At 40.4% G+C, this 25000-nt stretch overlaps 2 protein-coding genes across 2 annotated transcripts in view; one reads left to right on the plus strand and one right to left on the minus strand.

Annotated features, from left to right (window-relative positions):
* The window catches only part of LOC137999685 (dipeptidase 1-like), a 35950-nt gene extending 19831 nt beyond the window's left edge, over positions 1 to 16119 (minus strand). Inside the window, exons 1-6 of the mRNA XM_068845543.1 lie at positions 15844 to 16119; positions 6826 to 6955; positions 5915 to 6198; positions 4177 to 4237; positions 3408 to 3507; positions 2223 to 2302 (exon numbers count right to left, since the gene is read on the minus strand). Coding sequence (XP_068701644.1) covers positions 2223 to 2302; positions 3408 to 3507; positions 4177 to 4237; positions 5915 to 6198; positions 6826 to 6955; positions 15844 to 16013 — 825 coding nt within the window. The 5' untranslated portion in view covers positions 16014 to 16119. The remainder of the gene's footprint in view (positions 1 to 2222; positions 2303 to 3407; positions 3508 to 4176; positions 4238 to 5914; positions 6199 to 6825; positions 6956 to 15843) is intronic.
* Positions 16120 to 16247: 128 nt separating this feature from the next.
* Positions 16248 to 25000, plus strand: part of LOC137999678 (dipeptidase 1-like) — a 14655-nt gene continuing 5902 nt past the window's right edge. Inside the window, exons 1-5 of the mRNA XM_068845532.1 lie at positions 16248 to 16449; positions 18961 to 19090; positions 19326 to 19609; positions 21527 to 21584; positions 22516 to 22615. Coding sequence (XP_068701633.1) covers positions 16283 to 16449; positions 18961 to 19090; positions 19326 to 19609; positions 21527 to 21584; positions 22516 to 22615 — 739 coding nt within the window. The 5' untranslated portion in view covers positions 16248 to 16282. The remainder of the gene's footprint in view (positions 16450 to 18960; positions 19091 to 19325; positions 19610 to 21526; positions 21585 to 22515; positions 22616 to 25000) is intronic.

Below are 25000 nucleotides of genomic sequence, written 5' to 3' on the forward strand. Positions count from 1 at the left end.
TTATAACAGCGTGCTGAGAAACAAAATTCAGTCTTTCTGGGAAACTATGAGGCAGAAACCTGTTTTGAGCCACGATTAAAGTGATATCAAAAATTAGCGCTCTTCACACCAATTCTCTATCCAGACCATTCCACCCTCCATGCCATTCCTTACTTTTTTTGGGGATCATTTGCGGTCCAAAATGGGGATCATTTGGGGCACAGTTTGGGAATCATTTGCGGACCCGTACAGAACGATTGTTTTGTTATCAAGGGAGACTTCTTGTTGCTGTTCTGTCGAAGGTACCATCGGTCAGCATGGTGTCGGAAGTCGTCGCACCCTAGCCTGCGTTTTTTTCAGTGCGTTTTAGTTGTCCTGTTTTGATTCTATGACTTTGAACTGTGCTCGTAGTTTTCGTTCGATTCGTTTCCGCCATTTTGTTGTCAAGTTGAGCTCCTCTATGGGTATTTCCGGAGAAATCGAAGACGCGACGATTACCGCTGAAAAAACGAGATTGAAACTAAGATTTCAAAATTCGCGTAAGGAGGATTATTATGTGACAAAGCCAGTTTTAGGCAAATCCGAGCGCTCTGATTGGTTCTTTCTTGGTCGGGATTTTGCAGTGCGGACCGTTTCCATGGAAACGGTCCAAGCCGTGTATTTTTGTTTTGAAGCAAAGCCTGCAAATTCATAATTTGAAACAACTTTGTTTGAAACCAAAACTGCGGGAAAAGGTGAACATTGTCATTCTTCACAGCGAAACTACCATAAAAAGCTGAAAAGATTGAATTTTTTGCCGATTTCAAAGATGGATGAAGACTTCAGACGAACATTTTATTATCCTGAAGATCTGGAAACGTTTGATGCAGAAACTAAAACAGGCATCATCGAAACCCAAGTGGGCATAGACGATTTTATCAACAAACAGAAAAGTGCAAACACAAACAAGAAGACGGCTTTTGATATGAACACTCTTCTCCGCTATACGGAAATTGAAAGCTTCCCTGCGTCCGAGCTTGACCACATTTTGTGAAAGAAACAATGCCAGATAATAAACAACTTACTAACCTCACTTGCGCGAGCCGTACTAGGGAATATTGGCCCGAGGTCGTGGCAGTACGGACCAAGCGCAGCGAGGTCTGTACTGCCAATGACAAAACGGCCAGTATTAGAAGAGCAAGCGCCGCTGGCGCCTGGGAAATTTGTTTACAGCATATCCAATGATTATCCAAGTGAAAAGTGGAGCTTCGGAGAGGTCTTGAAAGAGGTGGAGCCGCGTTCTTTCCTTGTCAGAACGTAACGCGGATAGGTTCGACGCAACCGAACCCACCTAAGACCAGCTGCGATTTTGCTGTCATGTGATCAGCAACCTTCAGATCAGCAGGTCATGCCCGCCATTGAAGAACCATTAATGCCCACGGTGGACAGTCCTGTTGTGCCGCCGTCTACTACAGCTGAGGCATGTCGACCGCTGAATCCTCCGTGGTAGCTTCGCCGACCTATTTGCCCACCACAAAGACAAGTACTCATTGGAGTCACAACTAACATTCCTCGTTTCCGTTGAGTTTATTTTTTGTTATCGGTAATATTTTTCATTTATCTTGTTGTAAGAAACATTTTAACACGTTAATAGTTTCTCCTTGAAAGGGAGGATGCTAGTGGGACTGCTGTATTCCAGGCGTCAGCTGTATTGTATGTGAGTCGTATCAAGAAGTGGCGAACGTTTGTTTTATTGTCAAAGGAGAATTGTTGTTCCTGTTCAGTGGAAGGTACCGTTGGTCAACAAGCTTCATGTGCCTTATTTTAAGCCACTATTATGTTCCCACTTTTACTCAAAATCAATGTGATGCATCACTTTTTCCACTGGATTGCTAAAATTACTTTTGGACAGTAGCGTGGGACTAGGGCGCAGGCAACCAGCACAACGTCGTTATTATTTGCTCCTGGCGTCAAAAACCAGAAGTCTTAATGAAAAAATACAATCGTGCTGCAGGGGCTTCATGTGCCCTCCTATGCATTATACCGGACTAAAGGTCGTTCCAAAAATTACCTCTTTTACTCTTACGTTGGCGTACAAACCTATAGGCGAAGAAGTACCCTCCTAGTCACGGGATACTGTCTTTGGATAAACTTGATAAAATTGTCTCCCTAACCCCGTCTCCCCTCCCCCCCCCCCCCCCCCCACCATATAAATAGGTGAATACAACCACTGAGTAAAAACTTGAAATCAGTGAAAAGGTTACCATCCGTCTCAAAACATCATCAGGAACATTCCGTCCATGGGGACAGTGCACATCATATGCTGATGAGTGACTGAAGATAACTGTAAAAAAACAAACAGCAGCTTAGTGTCGGATGGAGAAATAGACGGTTTCACATTATGTCATAAAGTCGTAGTTGGTGGACGATAACAAAAGATCTCTCATTAGCTCCTTTTGTTCCACCACCAGCCATTGTACATTACAGCATTGTTATCTGTATCGCAAACCATCTGTATATATATAGATTTAGCCAAGCCTAAAAGCGGAGCTCCCGGGTTATTTATCTCATTTGCGTTCGGTTGAAAACTTGGGTCTTCTTAGCCTCCCGCGCAGACGTTCTTAGGGCTTCGTCACGCGAAAAACCACTTCCGACGGAAGTTGTTTTTCGTTTCAGCAGACGTTTGTGGGGGAGGAAGTGGTTTTTCGTTTCAGCAGACGTTTGTGGGGGAGGAACGCGTAACGAATCCCAAAGAACGTCTGCGTGGGAGGCCTGGGTCCTCAAAGACCTAAGAAACTAATTAACTTTCTGGACTTAATTATTTAGAGCAATGTGGATTAGAATATCGCATTTTAAAGAAATATTATTTTCAGTAAAAAAAAACAATTCAGCATATTAAACTAAGGACTTTTCAGAAAGATAACCGTAAGTAAAAAAAGTCGCAAAAATATTGTTCTGGTACATAAAACTTGAAAAAGACGTTTTTTAATTTAGTTAACCAATATTTCCACCAAATTTGGCTGAAAAGTAAGAATCCGTGAATTTTTAGAATTTTAAAATTATATGTGTCGAGACCTGTCATTTCTCTATGACAGCAAACAAAGGCGATTGTGTTTTGCATAATCAATTAAGCATCGGACTTCGATTGGCGAAAAAGTACGAATGGATAGTTTAAAACCCTTTTCTAGTCAAACTTTCCGAGTTTTTAAGGCCAAAATATGAGCATTCATGAGCATCACCAGCATGTGAAAACGGCATGACCCAGTGGTTAAGGCACAGGATTTACAAATCTCACCGGCTCTGACAACAAACTGGGCAAGTCACCATCATATGTAAATAATGGAGTCGTTTCCTCCTGTCAAGTAATAATTTTTTCTTTGAAATGGTAGTCTATCCGTTTAAGGGCCCGTCTTTAAATATCAGCGTATACAAATAGAGGTTCATTATACCTGGGGCTTTAACAGTATCAAGAGCATCATGCATTGTTTTGAAAGACACGTGTGACAGATCAACAAACATTCCAAGGCGGTTCATTTCGAGCACAACAAGCTGAAAAAAAGTACAAAAATTAATTAGTCCGAGTTAAGGGTGAACAGTAAAGCAGAATTTAATAATCAGAACAATGGTAAGCAAGGCGTACTGTCCTGTTGAGCAAGATTAAAGTGGATACTCTGGCATCGGGTAGAGATGTACAAGAACATGGCATTGTGCACAAAACTGTCGTTTTTCACAACCTCAACTTGGCTACGCCGAAAAGAGCAAAACTGAACAAAGTGAAAACAATCGCTCAATTCCCAAAGGTTCCCACATAGAATTAGTCAGGATGAAAACGGGTACTTAAGAAATCCCCAAATACAAGAACTAAAAACCATGTAATGCTAAAATGCTAAAAAAAAATCTAAATTACAAAAGGTAAAATTTTAAAATGATTACAATAAAATACAATTAAACTATATTAATTCTAAAGCTGCTTTCCATGAATGCCGTGCTTTATACTAAAATATGTCTTTAATCAGATTTTTGAAAAGCCCAAGAGTAATTGTCGTTAAGAGTCCGTTTAGAGCCAGGTTTTTCCCAAATAGCAATAACACTGCCCAGGTTCGACACTTCCTTTTGAACAAAGATCAAATTCATAATGTTCAAGTCACTGATTTTCCATTCCCGCACATTGTGAGGAGGGGTACAGATTGCCCATGATAAAGACCTACACAAACTCACTTTTCCAAATTCGGTGAGGCCATTGTGAACTGATCCACTAGAATCTTTCCATCCATCGGCCCTATCAGAGAAAATGACAACATAGTAATTTGAAGTGAGAAGTTATGGAAAAGAAAGCTATTACTCCTTTTTCATTGTTAGAATATATAAAAATAAGAAAGCTGGAAAAGTTCATTAAGCTTAAAGTGCCCCTGTGATAAAAAAAAAATCACTTCCTTTTTTCTTCAAATTTTGAAAGTTTTCTTAACACCTGACTGGCAAAATTTTTAGCTTTGATTTTTATCCAAAGGCCGTTTACTTTGAGTATAAGTTTTGGATTTCACGTTCCGCCATTACTCACCGTTCAAAACTGACCGATTAGACCTCAGAGGGTTGGATCCAGGGAAAAGTGACGTCAAAGGCTCACTACCTTATAATTTCAGCGTGTGAATGCAGCTTGTTATATATGTAAAACGCGAGTTTAAAATTCTGAAAGCCCAAAACTCCCGTGCTGCATATTAATTCTACTGCGTACAGACGCATTGCATTCTTAATACTAGTGAGCCTTTGACGTCATTTTCTCCTCGATCCAGCTCTCTCAAGATCTTAAGGACGGTGCCTACTATTGTTATTGCGCATACGTTCTGCGGAATTTCCTATGGGTGGTGCTTATTAATACAGGGGTATTTTTGCGCGGTTCAAAAATATGCGGAGGAAGCAGAACTTAGCAAGTGACCTTGGTATGAAAAAAGAAAATTCGGGGTAACCACGCATTTTTCAGAGATAATTAAGCTTAACTTTGGAAAAAAAGGATATACATTGCCTTGTATTTTAACACTTTTTACAAATATTGTTCATTAATTATCTTCGAAAAATGCGTGGTTACCCCAATTTTCTTTTTGATTTCAATAACACTTGTTAAGATCTGCTTTTCCCGCATATTCAGTAAACCACGCAAAAATACCTTTGAATTAGTAGGCACCGTCCTTCAAGTTAGAAATGGCGGACCATTAAAAAGGAAAATTCCAGTTAAAAGAAACAGGTTTCTTTTTGAACTTAAGGCTTAAAACTTTGCCGGTTTCTTAGTGTTTAGTTAACATAGATTTGAAATCCAAAGAAAAATAAGAATTGATTTTTTGGTCACAGGGGCACTTTAATGTCAACGATTATGCTTTATTTGGAAAAACGTATTGAAGCCGGGTATTTCTGAATGTCGTCACTAATACAGGTAATCAAGCACTTTATTTCGCACAACAGTTGTCTTGGATAATTAATTAATGAACTACCGTAATACCACACATAAATGTTATGTCATAAACCATTTGGAACAAACAACCTCCTTGTTTCGCACTCACCGGACGTTGAAAAAAAGAGACTGCCAACAGTCTATACATGCTTCTACACAACCAGAAAGCTTGAGAGGACACAAAGTCTGAATTTCTGATTCAAATCAAACTAATTTTTATCCAAACCCTAATTTTCAGCTGCCACAATATCAAGCCCTTTTTTAGAAAGGCCAACAAACGAAGCCAAGCTGTTATTCTCTGTATCCTGGGCAACAAGTGCCGGATTTTCCTTAGAACGAAGAGCCTTACAGGTATTTTAAATGGAGAGAGAGAGAGTCCCAAGTTTTTGCGTGGCTAGAATACGGAAAGTCAAACGAACGCTTGTTACGCAAGCTACTTTATTACACATTACAGTGTAGTGAGAATGATAGCATAGTACGGCACTGTTGGAGTGGGTCCCTCCTGTTGCTTACCATGCGGTGTTACAGGAATGTGTTAATGTCATGTATCTCACTCCCAGCTTATAAAACATTCTTAGCATTCCAAGGCTTGAATCAATCATGTGACCTCCTTCCAGTCCAATCAATGAGCCAATCTTTCCATTCTTTTTTGCATCTTTTATTCCCTGTGCCGATGTTACAAACACAAGATCTTCTGGGTATTTTTCTACGAGGCGTTTGATGACGGCAACTTGTTCAAGGCCTATTCTCACCGCATTTTTCAGACGTGAACTGCATGGCCCATATGCCGCCCAAAACTGCAAAGAAGAAAAGTAATATTATCTCTCAGCCATGGGCAACAAAACGGTTTATTCAAGACGCTCGCCCAACCGAGTTTGGCATCCTGGCATACAGGGCTTAACATCTTGTAAGTAGAAGCATTTATGCAATTCCGACTAAACCCTCTCAGGTCTCGAATTTAGACGAGGTTCTCGGTTTTCCTATGGCATCCCAGGCCCGTAGGGAATGCGGGTACAGATCTGTTCTGATTCACTGTTTGTTTAGGAGGCTTTAGCGTAGCACACTACTGAAAGATCACTGATCAGCTGCAGCCGGCAAATCCAGTCATTTTCAACTTTGTTTCTATTTTTGGTTCTTTGTAACAGTGACATTATTCTCTAAAACTGTAAAATACATACGTAAAGTAGTCTCTGCGCTCAAAAATAAATCCATTTTCTACATTTTGAAGTTTAAAAGTTTGAGTAATTTCCACGTTTTTCAGTTCGCTTTTAGCTGCATACCTGTTTTCATATCATACTGTCTTCAAAACTCACGAAATGCAGTCTCAGACAACCTACTTTTCAAAATTCCCCGGGGGAGCATGTCCCCAGATCCACGTACTCACAGTAGTTTTAAAGGTTCTCATGCTATTAAATTGTTCTCACCTGGCTGCCAACTTTTCCCTGTCTCAGCCGTGGTATATCTGTATGCCATTCTGGTTCACTAGTGTCGAATGTCATATTTTCAAACCTGTTCTGGTACTTTATGCGGATCTGATAAGGGACATCATTATGCCTACAAAATAACCCACATTTATTAAGCTTTTTTAAAGCGGAAACAGTTTATAGGAAAGGTTATTTCATGATTCAGAATTTTTTTTATTACTCAACAACCTTTCTTTAATATACAGGCCATGTGACAAACATTTAGGGTGCGTTCGATTGACCCAATTCCGGAATAAGAATACGTGGAGTGATGATTTAAAACGGCATGTCTGGCGCTTTTGAAGCAACAAGGATAATAAAAATATGTTTAAAATAGCATTTTAGCAAGTGTTTGATAATTTTAATGTGAATCTCCGTAAAAATTAACGAAGGATTTATAACTTCTATTCCATGTATTCCCATTCCGGAATACGGTCAATCGAACGCGCCCTTAATTTGGCAAGGACGAAGGAAAGAGCAGGAATGCTGAATTGACGTTGTATGTAGCAGTGCTAGATTGCACTGAGTGATATTCTTGGCTTCGCACAGCATACCTGTGCTGATAGCCGCTGCGGACGTGCGACTAGACACATGACATGATATCCTGTTGTTGCTGCTGCATGCCTTTCAAAGAAATGTCTGTACCATCACAGTAGCTAAATCATGCATGACACATTCCTGAAGTAAACGACGAGTCGCGCAAGATCTATGCTGATACCCTTTGGCTTTCGGAATTTTCTGATGGTAAGACGCCTGGAAACGATGGACTTGCAGTTCAATTCTACAAAATATTATAGGGTCTTTTCTCAGGCAAATTTAATGGAATGGTGATAACGAGAATTCTTTAGAAAGAGACTAGGAACACGAGGCATCACAAATAACTAAAGCCCCGGCTACACGTTGTAACATTGTCATGAGAACGCTTCTAATAATGTTGGATACGCGTATAACATTGTTGAAAACATGTCACCTTAGTCGCGCAACCTTATGATTTCGTATGTTTTGTCTGGGCCCTTAACTCTTAGTGGTCTTTGCAAGGCTACACGCTTCAACATTTGTTGTATGTAGGACAAAATTTTTGATCGACATCAAACATTCTTCCAACAAAAAATGTTGAACAAACGTCATCAAACATGGGCTTAACTGCAGAATACCCCGCCAATCGAAGTTGTACCCCTTAAAATCGGGATACTTGGCTACGCAGTTTGTGCACGCTCTTTCTTTTTTATGTTTTTAGAACGAGAAATAGACACACTACGGGGCTCCGTGGCTACGGGGCTACGTGGCTACGTGACTAAGCGGCTACGGAGCTGCACAGTTCAATGTATATTACCTCGTACTTCAATGATCTATCAGCCGAAGTGAACAAGAACGGGCTAAACTTCAGAATACCCGGCGACTGAAATATCTCATCAAATCCTGTTACCGCTGTCCCGCAGTCGACATAACATACATAATATTTTTATATAAACATCACGAAATATGCCGCTTCCATCGAACGCGTTGACCATATTGGTCCTTGCTACCGCAGTCCCGTAGTCGCCAAAATGAATAAGCACTAGTCTACTGATTAGGCCTAAGCATTCTCGTAAAATTTTAGCTTTCATTTTTCGGTTCGGTCAACTACACTTTTTACGAGATCATGTGAAGAATAAAGCACTCGTTTACTGCTTAAGCCTAAGCGCTGGTTGCAGTGATTAGGCCTAAGAACTCTCGTAAAATTTTAGCTTTCATTTTGCGGTTCAGTTAACTACACTTTTCATCGACTGCGGGACTGCGGACCGCGGTACCACTCCATTTCAACACTTAGTTCATTGTTCATCGACTGCGGGACTGCGGACCGCGTTAGCACTTCATTTCAACACTTAGTTACATACATACATACTTAATTGACCGCTCCCCTTAGGGGCTTTTCAGGGCCAATGAAATACAACGAAACGACGGAACAGAACAACGACAACTGTTAAGAATCCCAACCGGCCGGAGGCAAACCAGTTGGCTATTTACAAGTGCATCTGGCAAGTTGCACCAGGGACAACCAGGATCAAGCGGGTCTTGAAACGGGGATCTCCGGATCTCAGGGCAAGCGTTCTAACCACTGAGCCACACTGCCTCCTCAGTTCCTGCCTCCTTAGTCCATTGCTTATTCATTGACAGCGGGACTGCGGACCGCGGTAGCACTTCACTTCAACACTTAGTAAATACATATTGACTTCTTAGCCGACTGCGGACTGCGGACCACGGGAGCAGTATACGTAGATTGAAGATTCTACTCTGGTCGACGAACATCTCAGTGCACTCAGTGAGAGATCGCGCCAGCTCTGACTATGTCATATTAACACCCAAAGCATGGTATCCACGTTCGACGAGCTTTTAGCTATGATTAAAGAATACCCGTTTGATATCGTTACCATGAGCGAAACGTGGCTTAAAGACAACCCGCTTAGGTTGTAGTATGTAACTATCCCGGGATACAGTCAATTTTTCCGCAACCGTGACAGGTTTCGGGGCGCGTAGCCCCTTAGCCACGTAGTCCCGTAGCCCCGTAGTGTGTCTATTTCTCGTTCTAAAAACATAAAAAAGAAAGAGCGTGCACAAACTGCGTAGCCAAGTATCCCGATTTTAAGGGGTACAACTTCGATTGGCGGGGTATTCTGCAGTTACTCCTAAACATGCATGCTGCAGGTTCTAACATTGTTGATGCAACAACTTTTTTATAACAATGTTTGAACGTGCAGCCGGGGCTTAACGTTATATCTCTCAATTTAATGATAATGTTCATTACGTCGACCAAAATAGCACAGGAGTGTAATTTTTATCCTTATTAGTTTTGATGTTGAGTAGAATAATGCTTTTTAAAAACATACGGCGTTTGAAGATTATATCATTTCTGTCTTCATAGGATTTAAGACGTTGATACATTGATGTTTGGAAAAATTGGGCTCAAAACAGTCATCCTCCTTGCAGATCGGGGTTACTTTGGCGTGCTTAAATCCGCGGCGCAGGTGCATCACAAATTAAATAGACTTATTCATTATTACAGCAAAGGCGTGAGATATAAAATGACGTGTGGACTTAAAAAGACGAACTAGACATGAATACACTACAGACGCTTTATTTGATGGGGTATTCAAAATTTCTAATTCACTGCTTGCTCAAATCCCATAATACACCTCTTTAAACCCCCCCCCCCCCCCCCCCCGAAAAAAAAAAGTCTGTATGGGCATTGTTTGCGACTTCTCTAGGGACATTTTCATGTCCCAGGAGAAATTGCAAACAATGGTTATGCAAAAGTCTTGGGGGATAATAGAGGTGTATTATGGGATTGTGCAAGTAGTGAATTCAAATTCAGAAGAGGTGACAGGGTCAAAATAGAAGGAATTGTTTGCTGTCATTTCTAACTCATTGTTCTCTTTCTGATTGTCAGAGGCTGAAGAATTTGCACAGTCCATGTATGTCTCTTCTGAATAATCAGAGTATTAATCCCTTCCCAAATATTTTCCATATTGTAAGATTACTCCTAAAATACGCTTGGTAATAAAGTTCTTTCCCAAGGCGAGAGAGACTATATAGCCTATATTTCACAGTATTCACTACTTGCACAAATCCCATAATACACCTCTTTTACCCCCCAAAAATCTGCATAGGCATTGTTTTCGACTCCTCTTGGGATATTTTCATGTCCCAGGAGAAATTACAAACAATGGTTATAGTGCAAACGTTTTGGAGGGTAATAGAGGTGTATTATGGGATTGTGCAAGTAGTGAATCCCCGGAATAGAAAAGATTTTTTTTTAAGTGATTTCCCTAGTCGCCTAGACATCCATGGTTAAGAAAGTTGCGAGGCTTTACGCTTCAAACTGAACAGTTTGGAGGGGAGCGTGTTCGTTGACAAGTTTATTGAATTCATTGTAAAAAGAAGAGAAGCATTTGTCAACAGAGCCAATAGCAGTGAAACCGTCCCAGTCGGTTTGAGAGATATCTCTGATGAAGCTGGTTTTTTCGGAGAATTTTGAGTAATCCGGAACTGATCTTAACATCTCGATAGGAAGCGGCTTTGGTGGAGGAGAATGAATGAGGCAAAATTGAGAAGAGTGGTCGCTAATATCCGATGCAATGTTTTCACTAGAGAGTTTGCCATCGGCTTAATCAATAAGTGTAGCGGAATTGTTGTGAACTCTTGAAGGCTTATCAATCACCTGCGAAAAGGGGTAACTTCGATTGTCAGTAGAAACGCAATATTTTAACCAGAAAGATACAGTCCTTTTGATCGGGAACCAGCGCCGGGAGAGATTCTCGCACAAACTGCTTTTTACTCCGTTTGCCCAATTGGTTTTCGATGTGCCTCGACAGTGACAAGAAAATTTTTCCTTTATGTTATAAACACTCCACGTAATCGCAATGACTTCTCGTAAAATTAGGGGGAAACTTCACTGATTATCATGTGTTTTCAAAAGTTTGTTTAAAGCACCCAAACTTTATTTAAGTGTTGGAGCAGATCGTGTTTAAAGTTCGTCCTTTCTTGGTTGCATTGTCGTATTTTGCCGATTCTTGCTCCAAGCCAACCTGGCATGTTTCAAGGAAATAACCTAACCCTAACCTAACATCAAAATGTGAATGATCTCGTTTTCAGAGATAAAGTGGAATAAAGTACATCAGCAAAACTCTTTCTTTACCTTGAACTGACAAAGTTCTTTTCAGGGTGATTCCAATCATAGGCAGCCCAAGTTTGCGTCACTAGAGAGCGTGTAATAATTAATTACTATTGGGAAGATGACCTTTGAGTGCAAGCGGGCGTATGGAAAACCAGGAAATCCGGAAGCGGAGTCGGAACCGGAATGAGAACAATAAAGGTCGATGATATCCACTTGTTTTATTTTAGCTGAAAAAGTTGAATGTTACATTACACACTTTAAACTGCAAAATTGCTTTTTAAGGATATTGTTGTGACTACAAAGTTCGTACCATTAGCGTCACTCCTGTTTTAAACGGCTCAAGTTACGAGAACGATTGACATTGAGACTTCTCCTTGTCCCTTGGTGGCGTGGGAGCGAAGTTGGTACTGAAGCCATGGGTGAAAGGAGTCCACAAAAAAAGAAAAGAAATTCACCTTATTTCTTGGAATCAGAAATGTTAGGGGTAAACAATTACGAACCTCGCCTTCACGCCTTCTCACGGGAAAGGTGAGCACTAATTAACCTGCGTGGCAAGCATTCGAAGGGGAAGGAGAAGGGAAAGAGAGATCGGCGGGAGAACGAGGAGGGCGCGTGTGGGAGAAGGGGAAGACGCTATTGTTTTTCGATCTTTTTACGCTCAGATTCTAATCGTAAAAATCGTGATTCGCTAGCTAGAATTAAATTTGTGTCAATCAACACCAACCTATTGCGGTTGAATTCAACGACAGTTTGTTTTCTAGCTCTCACCTAAACAATCTTAAAAAAGACCGCCAACTTCGTCTTTTTGATCTGATTCAAAACGTTTGGATAGAAATTCGAGATTATGCAATAGTTTTTTTGTTTTTCTTACACACACGTTGCAAACAACTTGTGGAGAATTTTGGAATTTGTTTTTTTAATGGATTCCAGCCACATTTGTTAATCGTTCAGGCGAACGATTTCTTTTTTAGCGATGGTCTTAACTAATTCACACACGATTTTGTTGAGACATATTCCGCCAGTAAACTGGTTTCTCAAACTCGTCACACGTCGTTGAAAGATTGCTCCTTTTTCCGGCGACGGTGTTTTTGGTTTCACTCTTCTCTCCGCCGTGAGATTTTTTGGAATAATGACGCGGTAAACTACATTTCTGAGTAGCGCATTTTCCTGTCAATATTTTTGATTGGATGCCACTTGACAGTTAGAGATTTGGTAGCTGCCTTATGTATGCATATTAATTAGGGGGTCCTTTCACTTGCACCCTCCTCGTTCTCCCTTTCCCTTCTCTTTCCCCTTCGAACTCGTGCCACGTAGGTTAATTAGTGCTCACCTTTTCCGTGTTTCTTCTTGATCTCCAGTGCGGCGAGGTTCGTAGTTGCTTACCTTAATATTTTATTTCAATAAATAAGGTGATTCAGAATTCCGGTTCCGGTTCCGGTGCCGGATCCGTTTCCGTTTCCAGATTCCGGATTTGCTGATTTTCCATACACCCGTGCAAGCGGTGTTGCGTTACAGGCGGCCGTTGAGAATTTACAAGGAAAGGTTACGTTTATACAAACGTTGGCCGTGTAGCACTTATATTTTAAACAGAGTTAACTGAGTAGAGTGTAATGTCAAGTGAAGCTATGATCTTCCCAGTTATGAACGCAATTTTTACAATTGCGTAAAGAAGCCTGAAAAATTCAGGACTTCAACGGGGTTTGAACCCGTGACCTCGCAATTCCGGTGCGACGCGTGATTTCATATCCGCAGTTCATGTATGATTCATTTCATATACCATTTCATCAGAGTGTGTAGTGCTAGATTTTCTATCCCATATGAACCATGTGGGTGTTAGCCCTACTGATGGAAATGGGCCCACACAAGGACAGAGAAAAACTCTGACCAGGGTGGGAATTGAACCCAAGGTCGTGGGTTCAATTCCCACCCTGGTCAGAGTTTTTGTCTGTCCTTGAGTGGGCCCATTTCCATCAGTAAGGCTAACGCTCACATGGTTCATATGGGATAGAAAATCTAGCACTACACATTACCCTCTATTCAGTTAACTCCGTTGAGAATTTAAACGCGTTATAAGACTTTGTATGGGAAATAAAATACCGCCGATTATGAAGCCTAAAAAACGCTCAATTTAACGTTCATTCAATAAAATGAATAAAACTGACTCACCTCTGGTGTATTCTTGTGCCTTTTGGAGCTTTTTCTACCGTTTCGGGAATTCCGTGTTTTCAATGTTCTAAGACGAAGTCAAGACTGCACACTAAGATTTCGACGGTAGTCAGCTCAGAGGCGGTTTGCGACTCGAAAATCCATCTCAGCCGCGATTTTTTCGCGCAAAGCTAAAGCCCCATCATTTACGAACCTATGTGAATGTTTCGTCATCAAAAATCCCACGCACTTGGCTGGAAATGAGCATTTTCTGCTTCCGATTCCAGGATAGCTGGTGAATTTAACAGCTGTTGATAACCGAGCAGGACACGGAGCTTGGGTCCGAGGTCAAATTAACTCCACCCGATGAGGTACAGTCCTTTCATGTACAACACTTACCCCATCCCCACAGCGGCTTCTCGAACAGGTCCATGGTTACGAGTGCCGCTGTGGGGATGGGGTAAGTGTTTTTCATAGTTGAGTTAATTTTATTGAATGAACGTTAAATTGAGCGTTTTTTAGGCTTCATAATCGACGGTATTTTATTTCCCATACAAAGTCTAATAACGCGTTTAAATTCTCAACGGCCGCCTGTAACGCAACACCGCTTGCACTCAAAGGTCATCTTCCCACTAACAATTAACTAGTACACGCTCTCTAGTGACGCGAACTTGGGCTGCCTATGATTTCACTCGAAGTACCGATATCGCACTCATCGCTTCGTGATTCATGCGATATCGGTTTTTAGCGTAAAATTTACCGTGAAATTCAGTAGTTAGGCAATTAATTTTTTTTATAGAAGAAAGCAAAGAAAATGATTTAATTAAGCAGCAACCGGAAACATCAAAACGCGGACAATTCGAAACCTTTTATTTTCACTATTAAACTCTACAGGCAGTAAGAATAAATAACCCAAGGAGCTCCGCTTTTGGGCTTGGCTAAATCTATACATTATCGCAGTTCAATATATGACTCATTTCATATATCATTTCGTTCATTGATTCATTCATCACGGGAACCTTTGAACCCAAAAATGACCAGCAAAAATTAGTGGCTTAATAGTTTTCCGCCGGACCTCCTATTTATCTGTTATTGGTTAGAGCGTGGCACTGGCGTCGCGAGGTCACGGGTTCACGCTGTTGAAGTCCAATTGCTAAAATTGCGTTCATAACTACGAGGATCATAGCTTCACTTGATTTGTTGAGCATATAATGAATTAAAAAATAGTATAAACTTGCTTGAGCATTTCGTGGTTTATGGTCACTAGTGATGTTTTGAAAGTTCTCAAATTGCACTGAGAACTTTCAAAACAAATTTTAACAGTTTGTATGTTTTAATTAAACAACAACTCCGAGTGGAAATAAAAGATTCGATCTGTATATCTGAAGAAAGAAGCAATACACTCTATGGGAGGCAACAAAGTAAACAGTTGCCACTGTCTACAATTTAACCAAATTTCTTAACCTTAATCACGCTACAGTTTAAAAAGAATCAATGATACGCGAAGAATACTATGTGTAACGCCACGGAAGTGGGATAAAAAGGTAAAGAAATCGTAAGGAACTAACATTCCTTGTCGAAAACACACTGTGTATCTCGATGTTAGACTTTGTAACGATTTATCGTACAATGGCCGTCAAGAAGTTGTCATGGCACCTGATGTAACGTTACCTCTGTCTTGCTCAATCTCAGATGCTCAATCCGCCAGCAGCAGGCAGGCCGGGCCAGGCCTTCCAATTTCAGTGGAGTCGAATAAACAACATGAAGTGCCCTTAAAGCTGTAGTTTCTCATCATTTTAATCCTCGGGATTCACATAAGTCACAAGATGGCCGCTAGTTGAGTACATTCTAAGAACCAAACCAATGTCGCATTGGCACTATTCAACACATGCACAAATAGATCCGCAAGCGAAGGTGAGGCCGCGAAAAATCGCGAAAAATTGCGCAAAAGCCCCAAAGCAAATTTTGATAGAATGTCTGATTGTTGTGATATCCTTAGAATCTATGCGTCTCTAAAATAGAATAATAATATTAGCGGTTTACCTTCTTTCAGGACTGGTTGCATTAGCACAGCCAGTTATTTACAAAAATGGCATGCCTCGTCTGAAAACAAAATAGTGATTGGAACTAACCCGGTATTCTTAAGATATACAAGCGCTAAATTAAATGTAAGATCTTACCCATCGACAAGTGGTGTTTCGTGCAATATTTTTTGCGCGCGTTGTATGTAGGTCATCTCCTTGGGCTGGTCATCTGTTTTTCCTAACAACAAGGCGCAGGGTACAGCGATTACAATCACTAGCACGACGACAACCACGGCACCGATTATTATGGCTGATTTGCGATTCATTCAGTATAATGTAAACTCACGCCAACTAGAGCTGAGCCTTTGTTAACCCAAAATCGTAAGATATCAGTGTAGGTAAAAGGGAAAGGTAAGTAAAGCGAGTTTATCTAAAAAAAATAACAAACAAGCGATCAAATTTGACAAGGCTTGTGTCGCTAGGAACCAATGAAATGTGAACAAGGCTATGGTGTCCATGGAGATGGCCCGTCGTGTAATTGATCTTTCATGCAACCAATCTTCGAGCGTCTCCCGGGGCAGTTCAACTGAGGAAAATGATGCAAAACGATTTTTGTGTAGCCCGTTACTTTTTCGGTTTTCTTTTTGCGTTAAGCTGTCTCATCTATTCCTTGGGTCATTCATTACCTCGCAACGTGCGACAGGCATCTGATTACGACACGAGGGCGCAAAAAATTCTCGAACAAACGCCACTAGTAGATGGGTGAGTTTTAAGGACTTTAATAATGTTGCAGTAGATTGTTGAAGAGTTTACGTTTTATATAAGGCTTTATAACGGATATCTATAAAATAAATGCTTCGGTCCTCTGCGTTGGAGAAAGCGTCACTTTACATGACGTTACTCTGCAACTGGGTGCAATTGCCAGTGGACCTAACTTTAAGAAAATGAAAGAAAAGAGGTCACGAAATCCAAACTTGAAGTATTGTTAATTGACAGATAAAATACCGTCTTATTGATTCGCAATATTAAACTAGGCCGGTAACCAAAAATGAGCTAATTGTGTTCGACGTTATGGTGACTTGCTTATTTCAAGGTTGTCAATCGTCAAATGGCGAGTTCAATTCATTGTTGGTTTAAGTACATGTGTATAATTGCTGTAACGAGATATCTGTGCTCGGTACGGATATCATTGGCAACAATAGTTTGTTGTTTAATTAGTCACGGAATGCCCGAAAAAAATTAAAAGTTTGAGACATCGGGTTACGAACACTCTGTTGAGTACTTTGGCAAAGATCAGGTAATGGGCAGCTGCGTTGGTAATACTTTATTTAGATAAAAAATATAACTGAACTCGCTGGCCCCACCAACTTTTTAACCTACAGTTTCATGGAGACCGTGTTTGTACACACAAAAACATAAAGGGGCAAAGAGTAATCTAAAACCATTTTGAACGATTGAGACAACTTTGCAAAGAGCTACTAACTTACGACAACTGACCTGGGATGATTAGAAGTACAGCATGGCACGGGTGACGCAATTAAACCTACTGGCCCTTATTAGCAAGAAATAAATTTTCTTTAGTGCAAGAATTCCGGTCTATTACGAAAACAATAATCACTTCAACTAAATAAATTTTATGTTTCAACTCCTCTATCTTGTGGAGGTGTTGGTATGTATATATTACACCATTCTTCAAAAAAACATGTAACGAAGCTTTTCGGGCTTTATGGATTGAGATGGATTTTCCACATTGTAAGAACATTTTTTATGGTGTAATTTATCGACAACATAATTCTCCTGGCCTCGGGTTAATTTCAAAAGGTAGATAACGCTATCCACCGGATAAACACTATCAGTGAATTATCCAGTGGATAGCTCTATCCACCTTTTGAACAACTGGGAGCAGACGATTTTCCAACGTATTATGAATCAGTATTAAAAAGGCTAAGCTCCTCTGACAAGCCAATGAATCTGTAGTAAAGTTAAGGAAACCGTGACACTCAGGTAACGTAAATGAACGAATTTATTACATCCATTTAGAAATCACAGGTGACCCTCGCAATCTGATTGGCTCTTAGCAGTTCGATTTATTTCCAAGTCCCACTATTTTTTGCTCTAAATCGCACCATTTCCCCAGCAAATGAGAAAGGAACACTAAAACAAAACAACTTGTTTAATTATGATAACCAATCAAATTGCAGGAAAATGAAATACAAAGAAAACCATTCTGTGGCGAATTTTGCAACTTTTGTTCCCAACTGGATGAATAAAATATTGGTACTGACTAAAATCCTGTATTTTAGCCATTAAATAATTATTGCATTGTGTGATTTCTAAATGGATGCAATAAAGTGGTAATTGGATCTTCTTGTAGTGCAATTTTGGTCTGAAATCATACTTGTGATTTCAAATTGAACGAGCGCTGTGCGCGGCTCGTTCGATTTTGAAATCACTCGTATGATTTCAGACCAAATTGCACTCCACTCAGTTCAATTATCATTATGAATCATATATTGAACTGCGAATATGAAATCAAGTGAAGCTATGATCCCCGCAGTTGTGAGACCCCATTAGGGGGGTCTTAGTATCCCGTATCCCATTTTGACCTAAATATCCCGTCCTCGTTAATTCCCGTGGTTTGTATCCCAAAATTGCCAGTTACTTCTCGAACACGTTCTCTGAGAGGCCGATACTGGTAGGTATTGTGAATACCCCCTTCCTTCAAATAGAAAATCGGCCTCTTCAAAACACACGCTCAGCGGGCCGCAAAAGACTGACAGCGGGATGCTAATGCATTATCAGCCCTACAGCTGATTGGTTCTTGCTTCATCATCCGATGGATTTTAACCAATTAGAGTAAGCCTAGTGTTGACGCGGGAAAACCATTCATTTGCGAAACTCCGGTTTTGAACTGCAGTTTTTTCAGTCGTCGAATCGTCGCCGAGCGAAAACTGAAGAAATGGCAATTGACACTACTCGGGCGCAAATAAACAATATTCCCTCAAAAAGTCATGTTATTCCCTTATTAAGTATGATTGGGTGATAAAAGAACTATGATGCAGTTCTAGAGGTCCAAAGGTTAAGGATGCCGATAAAAGTCGCTCATTGGGAATGAGTTGTTTTTTAAGAATAGTGTTGCTATTCCCATGCGAAAGGACAATTTCACCACCGTGACTCTTACTCGGGTACTTACACTTCAACCAATAGCTTTTAAAATCTTAAACTCATGTGACATTCGACTAATACATTTTTTTATATTTGTTTTCTCTTTAGGCATAACGACTTACCTTGGCAACTGAGGAAAAATTTCATGAATCAACTTGAAAACGTGACTTTGAATACAAATAATCCAGAATTTCATACAGACATTCCCAGGCTCAGGAAGGGTCGAGTAGGAGCGCAGGTAAGACCACAAGAAAGATTAGAAAGGTGATTGAAAAGCTGAAAATGAAAATCCACATTGAGAAAGCTGTTGTTATGACGTCCTAACATTTTTTCCTGGATGCTTCTATTTTTGTCTATATATAAAGAGCTTGTTCAGTGTCATTAATGCCACAGCGCATTTTAACTTGGTTTGCTTCTTATAAAAAAAAACCTAACCCTTACCAATTAATATTTGTTCTCATTCACTTTCACAGTTTTGGGCAGCCTACGTTTCCTGCAGAAACCAATTTACAGACTCTGTTCGTTTGTTTTCGGAGCAAATTGACGTCATCCTCCGAATGGTGGACAAGTATTCGAATGATTTTGTCTTTGTGACCACTGCCCAAGGGATAAAAGATGCCCATAAAGACAACAAAATTGCCTCTTTGATTGGTGTAGAGGGTGGTCACTCAATGGACAGCAGCTTAGATACCCTGAGGATGCTGTTTGATATGGGAGGACGATACATGACGCTAACACACGCTTGTCATACTCCGTGGTAAGAATTGCGACAAATATAACTATTTGTTATTAAATATTGCATTTTGGTTTTCCAAGCTTCCAATTCATCGTTAGGATAATAAACACCACGGGCACAAGTCGCGTTGCACGAAATCTTAAAGTGCTCCTAAACCCAAAAAATACTTTTGCCTAATAAGAATTAACGTACTTTAGGAGCATTTTGGCGCCCACATTTTTTTTATTCGATTTGAATCTCGATTTTTGATGATCTGTTGAATACGTAGTATTTGCGGTAAGAAACCTCCATATTGGCCTCACTACCGAGACCAGAGACGTATGGGTAGAGCTGATATTGTGACGTAAATCGAGAGTTTGGTGTGGGAACTGTTTATGGGTCGGAGCAGCATGCAAAAATACCAGAAATTCAAAAGAAGGTGTACGGCTTCATTTGATACCGCATTTCGACGACAATTGCCCTTTCTGAAGCCATAAAACGTCGAAGAAGATGGGTTCAGTTTGCGCGGATGAAACGCGCAAAGTGGGAACATTCCAATAGTTCCGTGACTTCACTGGACGTTTAGACCGCTTGATCAAACATGAAAGCGTTTGAACATCTATTTCTAATACGATTCTCTAAATGGCAAATTTAAGAAGGCTCAAGTTATGCAAAAATTGGACTGGAAGCAATAAAAAGAAACGAAGCCAAAATATATTCAGGTATTTAATCAAATACACCAGCTGTACACAACACACACTATCTGTAAACCATCTCTTCCGAACATAATTTTATTTCGTCGGTCACTTTGCTTCATTTACTGTTTGTTGATACATTTGCTTGCCTTCTGTTTTGTATTTTCCGGCTGCAAACCAAAGGCTCCATTTCTGAAGGCAAGCGGGCTCAAATCCTGGGTGCTGAGTCACACAGGACAATCTGTCGCGACCAACATCACTTTCCAAAGACTCTAAGAATCCTTCCAACTCTCAGCAAATATAGCATTCGCTAATGTTTAAAGAAAATCGACAATACAAATTCCACACTTGCACCAACACAAACCCTGGTGAGGAGGGAGCATCTTCAGGGTTCTCGATTTGACGTCACAGCCCAGCGCTCTCCCCAGACCTCTTTTATGCGGCCGTGATTCCCTGATAGTCGAGTTTAAAGTGGCACAGAAACTCGAGTATATATCTATATCAATAATGTTTGCGCCAAAAGGCTGCCAAGACTACGCTTAATTAAAAAAAAAAAAAAATTGGGGGGGTTTAGGTGCACTTAGACTCTTGAATGTTTTCATAATCATGAAACGGATTTCTTGGAAGTCAAGTAAACTTTTGTGATAGACAACAAGCTGGGTGAACATACAAACATGTACTCCGTTTAAAAAGCTTGGTTTAAGGCTTTTTTTTGCAACTGCAAACTTAACTGAGATGAGAATTCTCTTTGAAATTATTGTTGGATAAAATAAACAAGTCACTGTTACATCTGTACATATTTTGTATTGATATGACATCATTTTCAGTGTCTCTGGTTCACCGTAAAAAATGTTTTGACAGAGGCATCCAAAAATTGGACAATTCAAACGTCGCACTTCTGCCTTGTCGAACTCAATTTAATTGAGTTTGACACTGTAGAAGAGCGATGTTTTAATCGGGCCTAAGTGACAGATGTACCTCTTTAGACAAGAACTTGTTTGGTTGGGTGAAGAATTGTGCGCAGGCCTCATCATCAAAAGCTTTCTTCGATTACATTGTAGTAGGAGCAAATTCCAACTGTTAATGCTGTGCTTGAAGTTGAGTTTCAGTTAAGGTGTCAAGATAGGAGCCAACAGGAGCTCACAAATACTAGTCGCGCTTTCCCCAGGAATTTGTCATGCTTCTTTCGTCTTTGAAAAGCCTGATAATTGTAAAGTAACATTGGAAAACAAAAAAGATTGGGTTGATTTGTTGTCTATTCTAGGGCTGATTCCTGCACACCAGAGCAGCCAGCACACAATGGGTTAACAGAATTCGGAAAAGTAAGATCAAGTTCACTGACTCTTTTTTCTACGCTTTCTGTATGTTCGCCTTAAGGTGGCTGGAACCAGTTTCACTACGTTTGAGAGACCTCATCAGAAGGATTGTCACTACAACACTGTATCACGTAACAGCAACGTTATGGTACCAAATGAAACACCAATTATTTCTTAACAAAATTCGCCCATTATTGCGAGGTAATAGGCTATCATGGCAACATGAAAGCTCTCCAAAAACACCCTATATGTCGTCTTTACTTGCTTATATCTCCAAAATGAACTCCGTGGTTTTTTTTTTTTTTATTGTAGAGTAGCAATTAGCGATATGAGATACAACTATCGGCAAAGTTTTAGAAAATTCATGTGAGCCAATTCAGAGCTACCTGAAATTTTCGAAAATTTTAGATAGCGCTGAATTCATTGATAACTTTTAAAACATCATAAGTATCAGGGTTCCTGCGAGTGTCCTAAATTCACGAAATGCACTCACGTTCATACGATTTCCTATACCCATAGCGAAGATATCATTGACGTCAGCTATTGTCAGTAATGTGCCAACCAAAGGCTCATTGGCTGGATAAGAAAAGCAATGTTTGTAAACATGTATCTTCCCTATTGTATAGACATGATGAAATGTTCGCCACGGAGGATTAGGTTATCAAAGAAGAAAATGCTTCAAGAACGCTTTACTCTAATAGATTATTTATTGTCTTGTCCACAAAACAGACGCCTTACATGACACATCGCTTCATTACTAGACAACAACGAACTGTTGGGGAATTTTGTCAGGGTGTGTTCCTTTACTTTATTATTTTCTTTGTTTCTTTTTGGTTTGTTGTTTTTTGCTGCAAGTAGTAAAAGAATGTATAGAAAACTCACTTCAACAACAACTGCTACGTTGCACGTTGAAATTGGGACATTCGTCTATTTTTAGATTGTGGTAAAAGAGATGAATCGTCTTGGGATGTTTATTGACATATCACATGTCTCCCACAAGGTCATGCACGACGTGTTGGATGTAACAAAAGCTCCTGGTCAGTGGCAGGGAAATGTTCTAATGTTGTAGACTTCAGTGCTTTGTCACCAGGCACTTGCCTTGCCCATCCATTAGTCCATTCAACTTTTCGAGATTTAATTGCAGTTTGTAATTTAGGGGTTTTTCAATTCTCTACTTTCTCGAATTCCATAATACATCTTGTTTACCCCCAAAATTTTTCATAATCATTGAAGATGTCCCGACAGAAATCGGAAACAATGCCTACGCAAATTTTTGAGGGGTAAAAGAGGTGTACTATGGGATTTGAGAAAGTAGAGAATTGCGGTGCGGGTTATGAATTTTTAACTGTGGGCTGTAAAATAAAGAGGTCTCTTTTACGAGCCTAGGGAGGCCCATCAGGCTGGTGCTTATCTCCGGTTTCCGTAGCATGAAGCGATTAGGAGTATTCTACTCCCCCCATGGATGGGATGCTAGTCCAACGCAGGGTTACCCCCAGCGTTTTCGCCGGTACCTATTTATACACCTGGGTGGAGAGAGGCACCGTGAGAGTAAAGCGTCTTAGCCAATAACACAACACAATGTCCCCGGCCATGACCCGAACCCGGACCACTCGATACGGAGTCAAGCACTCTAACCATGAGGCTACCGTGCCTCCCACCAATGTAAAGAGGTAGCAAGGTAGGTATGGTTAATAATTTACCGTATAATATACCTGTATGTAAGAACACGACCCCACAAGCTTTGTACCTTAAATTTTTAAATCGTGTATAACATAGACGCCTTCTCGGTTTTGATTCTTAGCTGAGGGCCTTATTACATGGCGAATTTCAGCCGTGCTAGCCGAGCTGAGATTGCTGCTCGGGTTCTGAAAGAAAGCTTCTTGAAATGAAAGTGGTGATTACATGGAGAAGGTTTCATAACGGGCTGAATTTCAGACCGGGCTGAAAAATCCGCGAAAAGTCCCTGTAATGCGCCGATCAAATCGAAACTTCAACCTCACCCCCCCCCCCCCCCCCCTTCCCCGGGAAAACCCAGGGCATTTGACTACCTTCTGTGCCCGCATAGTTGGGAATTTGACCTTTGCCTGCGCGAGGTGAGGAAAATTGAAACGGAAGTGTCAGGTTTCAAATGTTTTTTTTTTTCTGGCGCTGAAGTTGCTAACGGATATAAAACACGTGTTTGGACGAGATGGAAGAGTTTAAAGGAAGAGATATAACATTTGTGAGCGATTGAGTTACAAAAAAGGTCTTCAAAAGTTGTCTTTAAAAGAATTTTGGCTGCGTAATTCGTCTTTGTCATACTATACAGGGAGCACAATATGTTACGTTTGCACACCCCCATTTAATTGTTAAAGCTCTGAAAGCTGTACGTTTCTGTTAGAGGTAATCAACGGACACTGAACATGCAATCGTAAACGCTTTAGGCTGTGTTGTTGATAAATATACAGTACCCTCGTTGAACAACCTTTTCCGTGTTTCGGAGTTAGAGCAGCTTATTGACATTGTCCGCCGTAATTAATTCAATTTTTAAGTCAATTTCAATAGTTTCAATATTAAAGTTGTGTTTTTGTAGTAGCTCAAGTCTGGTAAAAACGGCATCATCATATAAAGGGTCACGAAACATGTGTTAGCATGTTTATACACAAGCTTTATTTAAGACGACAGGAGCTGACGACGTTGTTCTTTAGTAGGGTATGACAGACAAATCCGACGATAGGGTAGGGCATTTGAACACCATTTTGGCCCGAGGGGGTGGGAATTTGAACGATCCAATCTTCAAAAGTTCAAATGCCCAGGCTTTGCCTTGGGGGATGTTGAAGTTTCGAGTTGATCGGCGCATAATCGAAATAGAATTTCAGCCCGAGCTGAAAAAGGAACGGGAGCATGCGCATCGATTGTATTTTTGCATTTCAGTAAAAATTTGCGTTTTGCGCCCCGGATGAAATTCATCATGTAATCGCAACAAAATTATAGCTCGGAGGGCGGAGTGAAATTTCAGCCCTGAAACTCGCCATGTAATCGGGCCCTAAAACTAAGACGTGCATACTTTCTTTCATAGAGGTTTTTGTAACGGGTGGTATAATACCTACAACGACACCCCGTCTCAAGGACTCGTCATAGGTTCGATAACATGAAATTTTTTGCAAAAATAAAAACATTATAACTTAGTGTATCTATTTGTAAAAGATTTAAGTCCCTCCAGTTTTCGAAAAAGCACATTTACAGGGTCACGGCAAAATCGTGAGTTGACAATGAAAAATTAACTTTATATTGCATAAGAGTCGACCTTTTAGGGAGCTATTTAACTCAAAACGTTTTTGTCCGATGTAGCTAAAATTTTCAGGACTATTTCAATACAGGTCGATGTACAAAACGGTGTCAGCGTTTTTCTATTTTTTGACGTGCTTTGATTTTATAGCATA

The sequence above is a fragment of the Montipora foliosa genome, chromosome 1 (genome assembly GCF_036669935.1).
Source record: "Montipora foliosa isolate CH-2021 chromosome 1, ASM3666993v2, whole genome shotgun sequence".
Lineage (NCBI taxonomy): Eukaryota > Metazoa > Cnidaria > Anthozoa > Scleractinia > Acroporidae > Montipora > Montipora foliosa.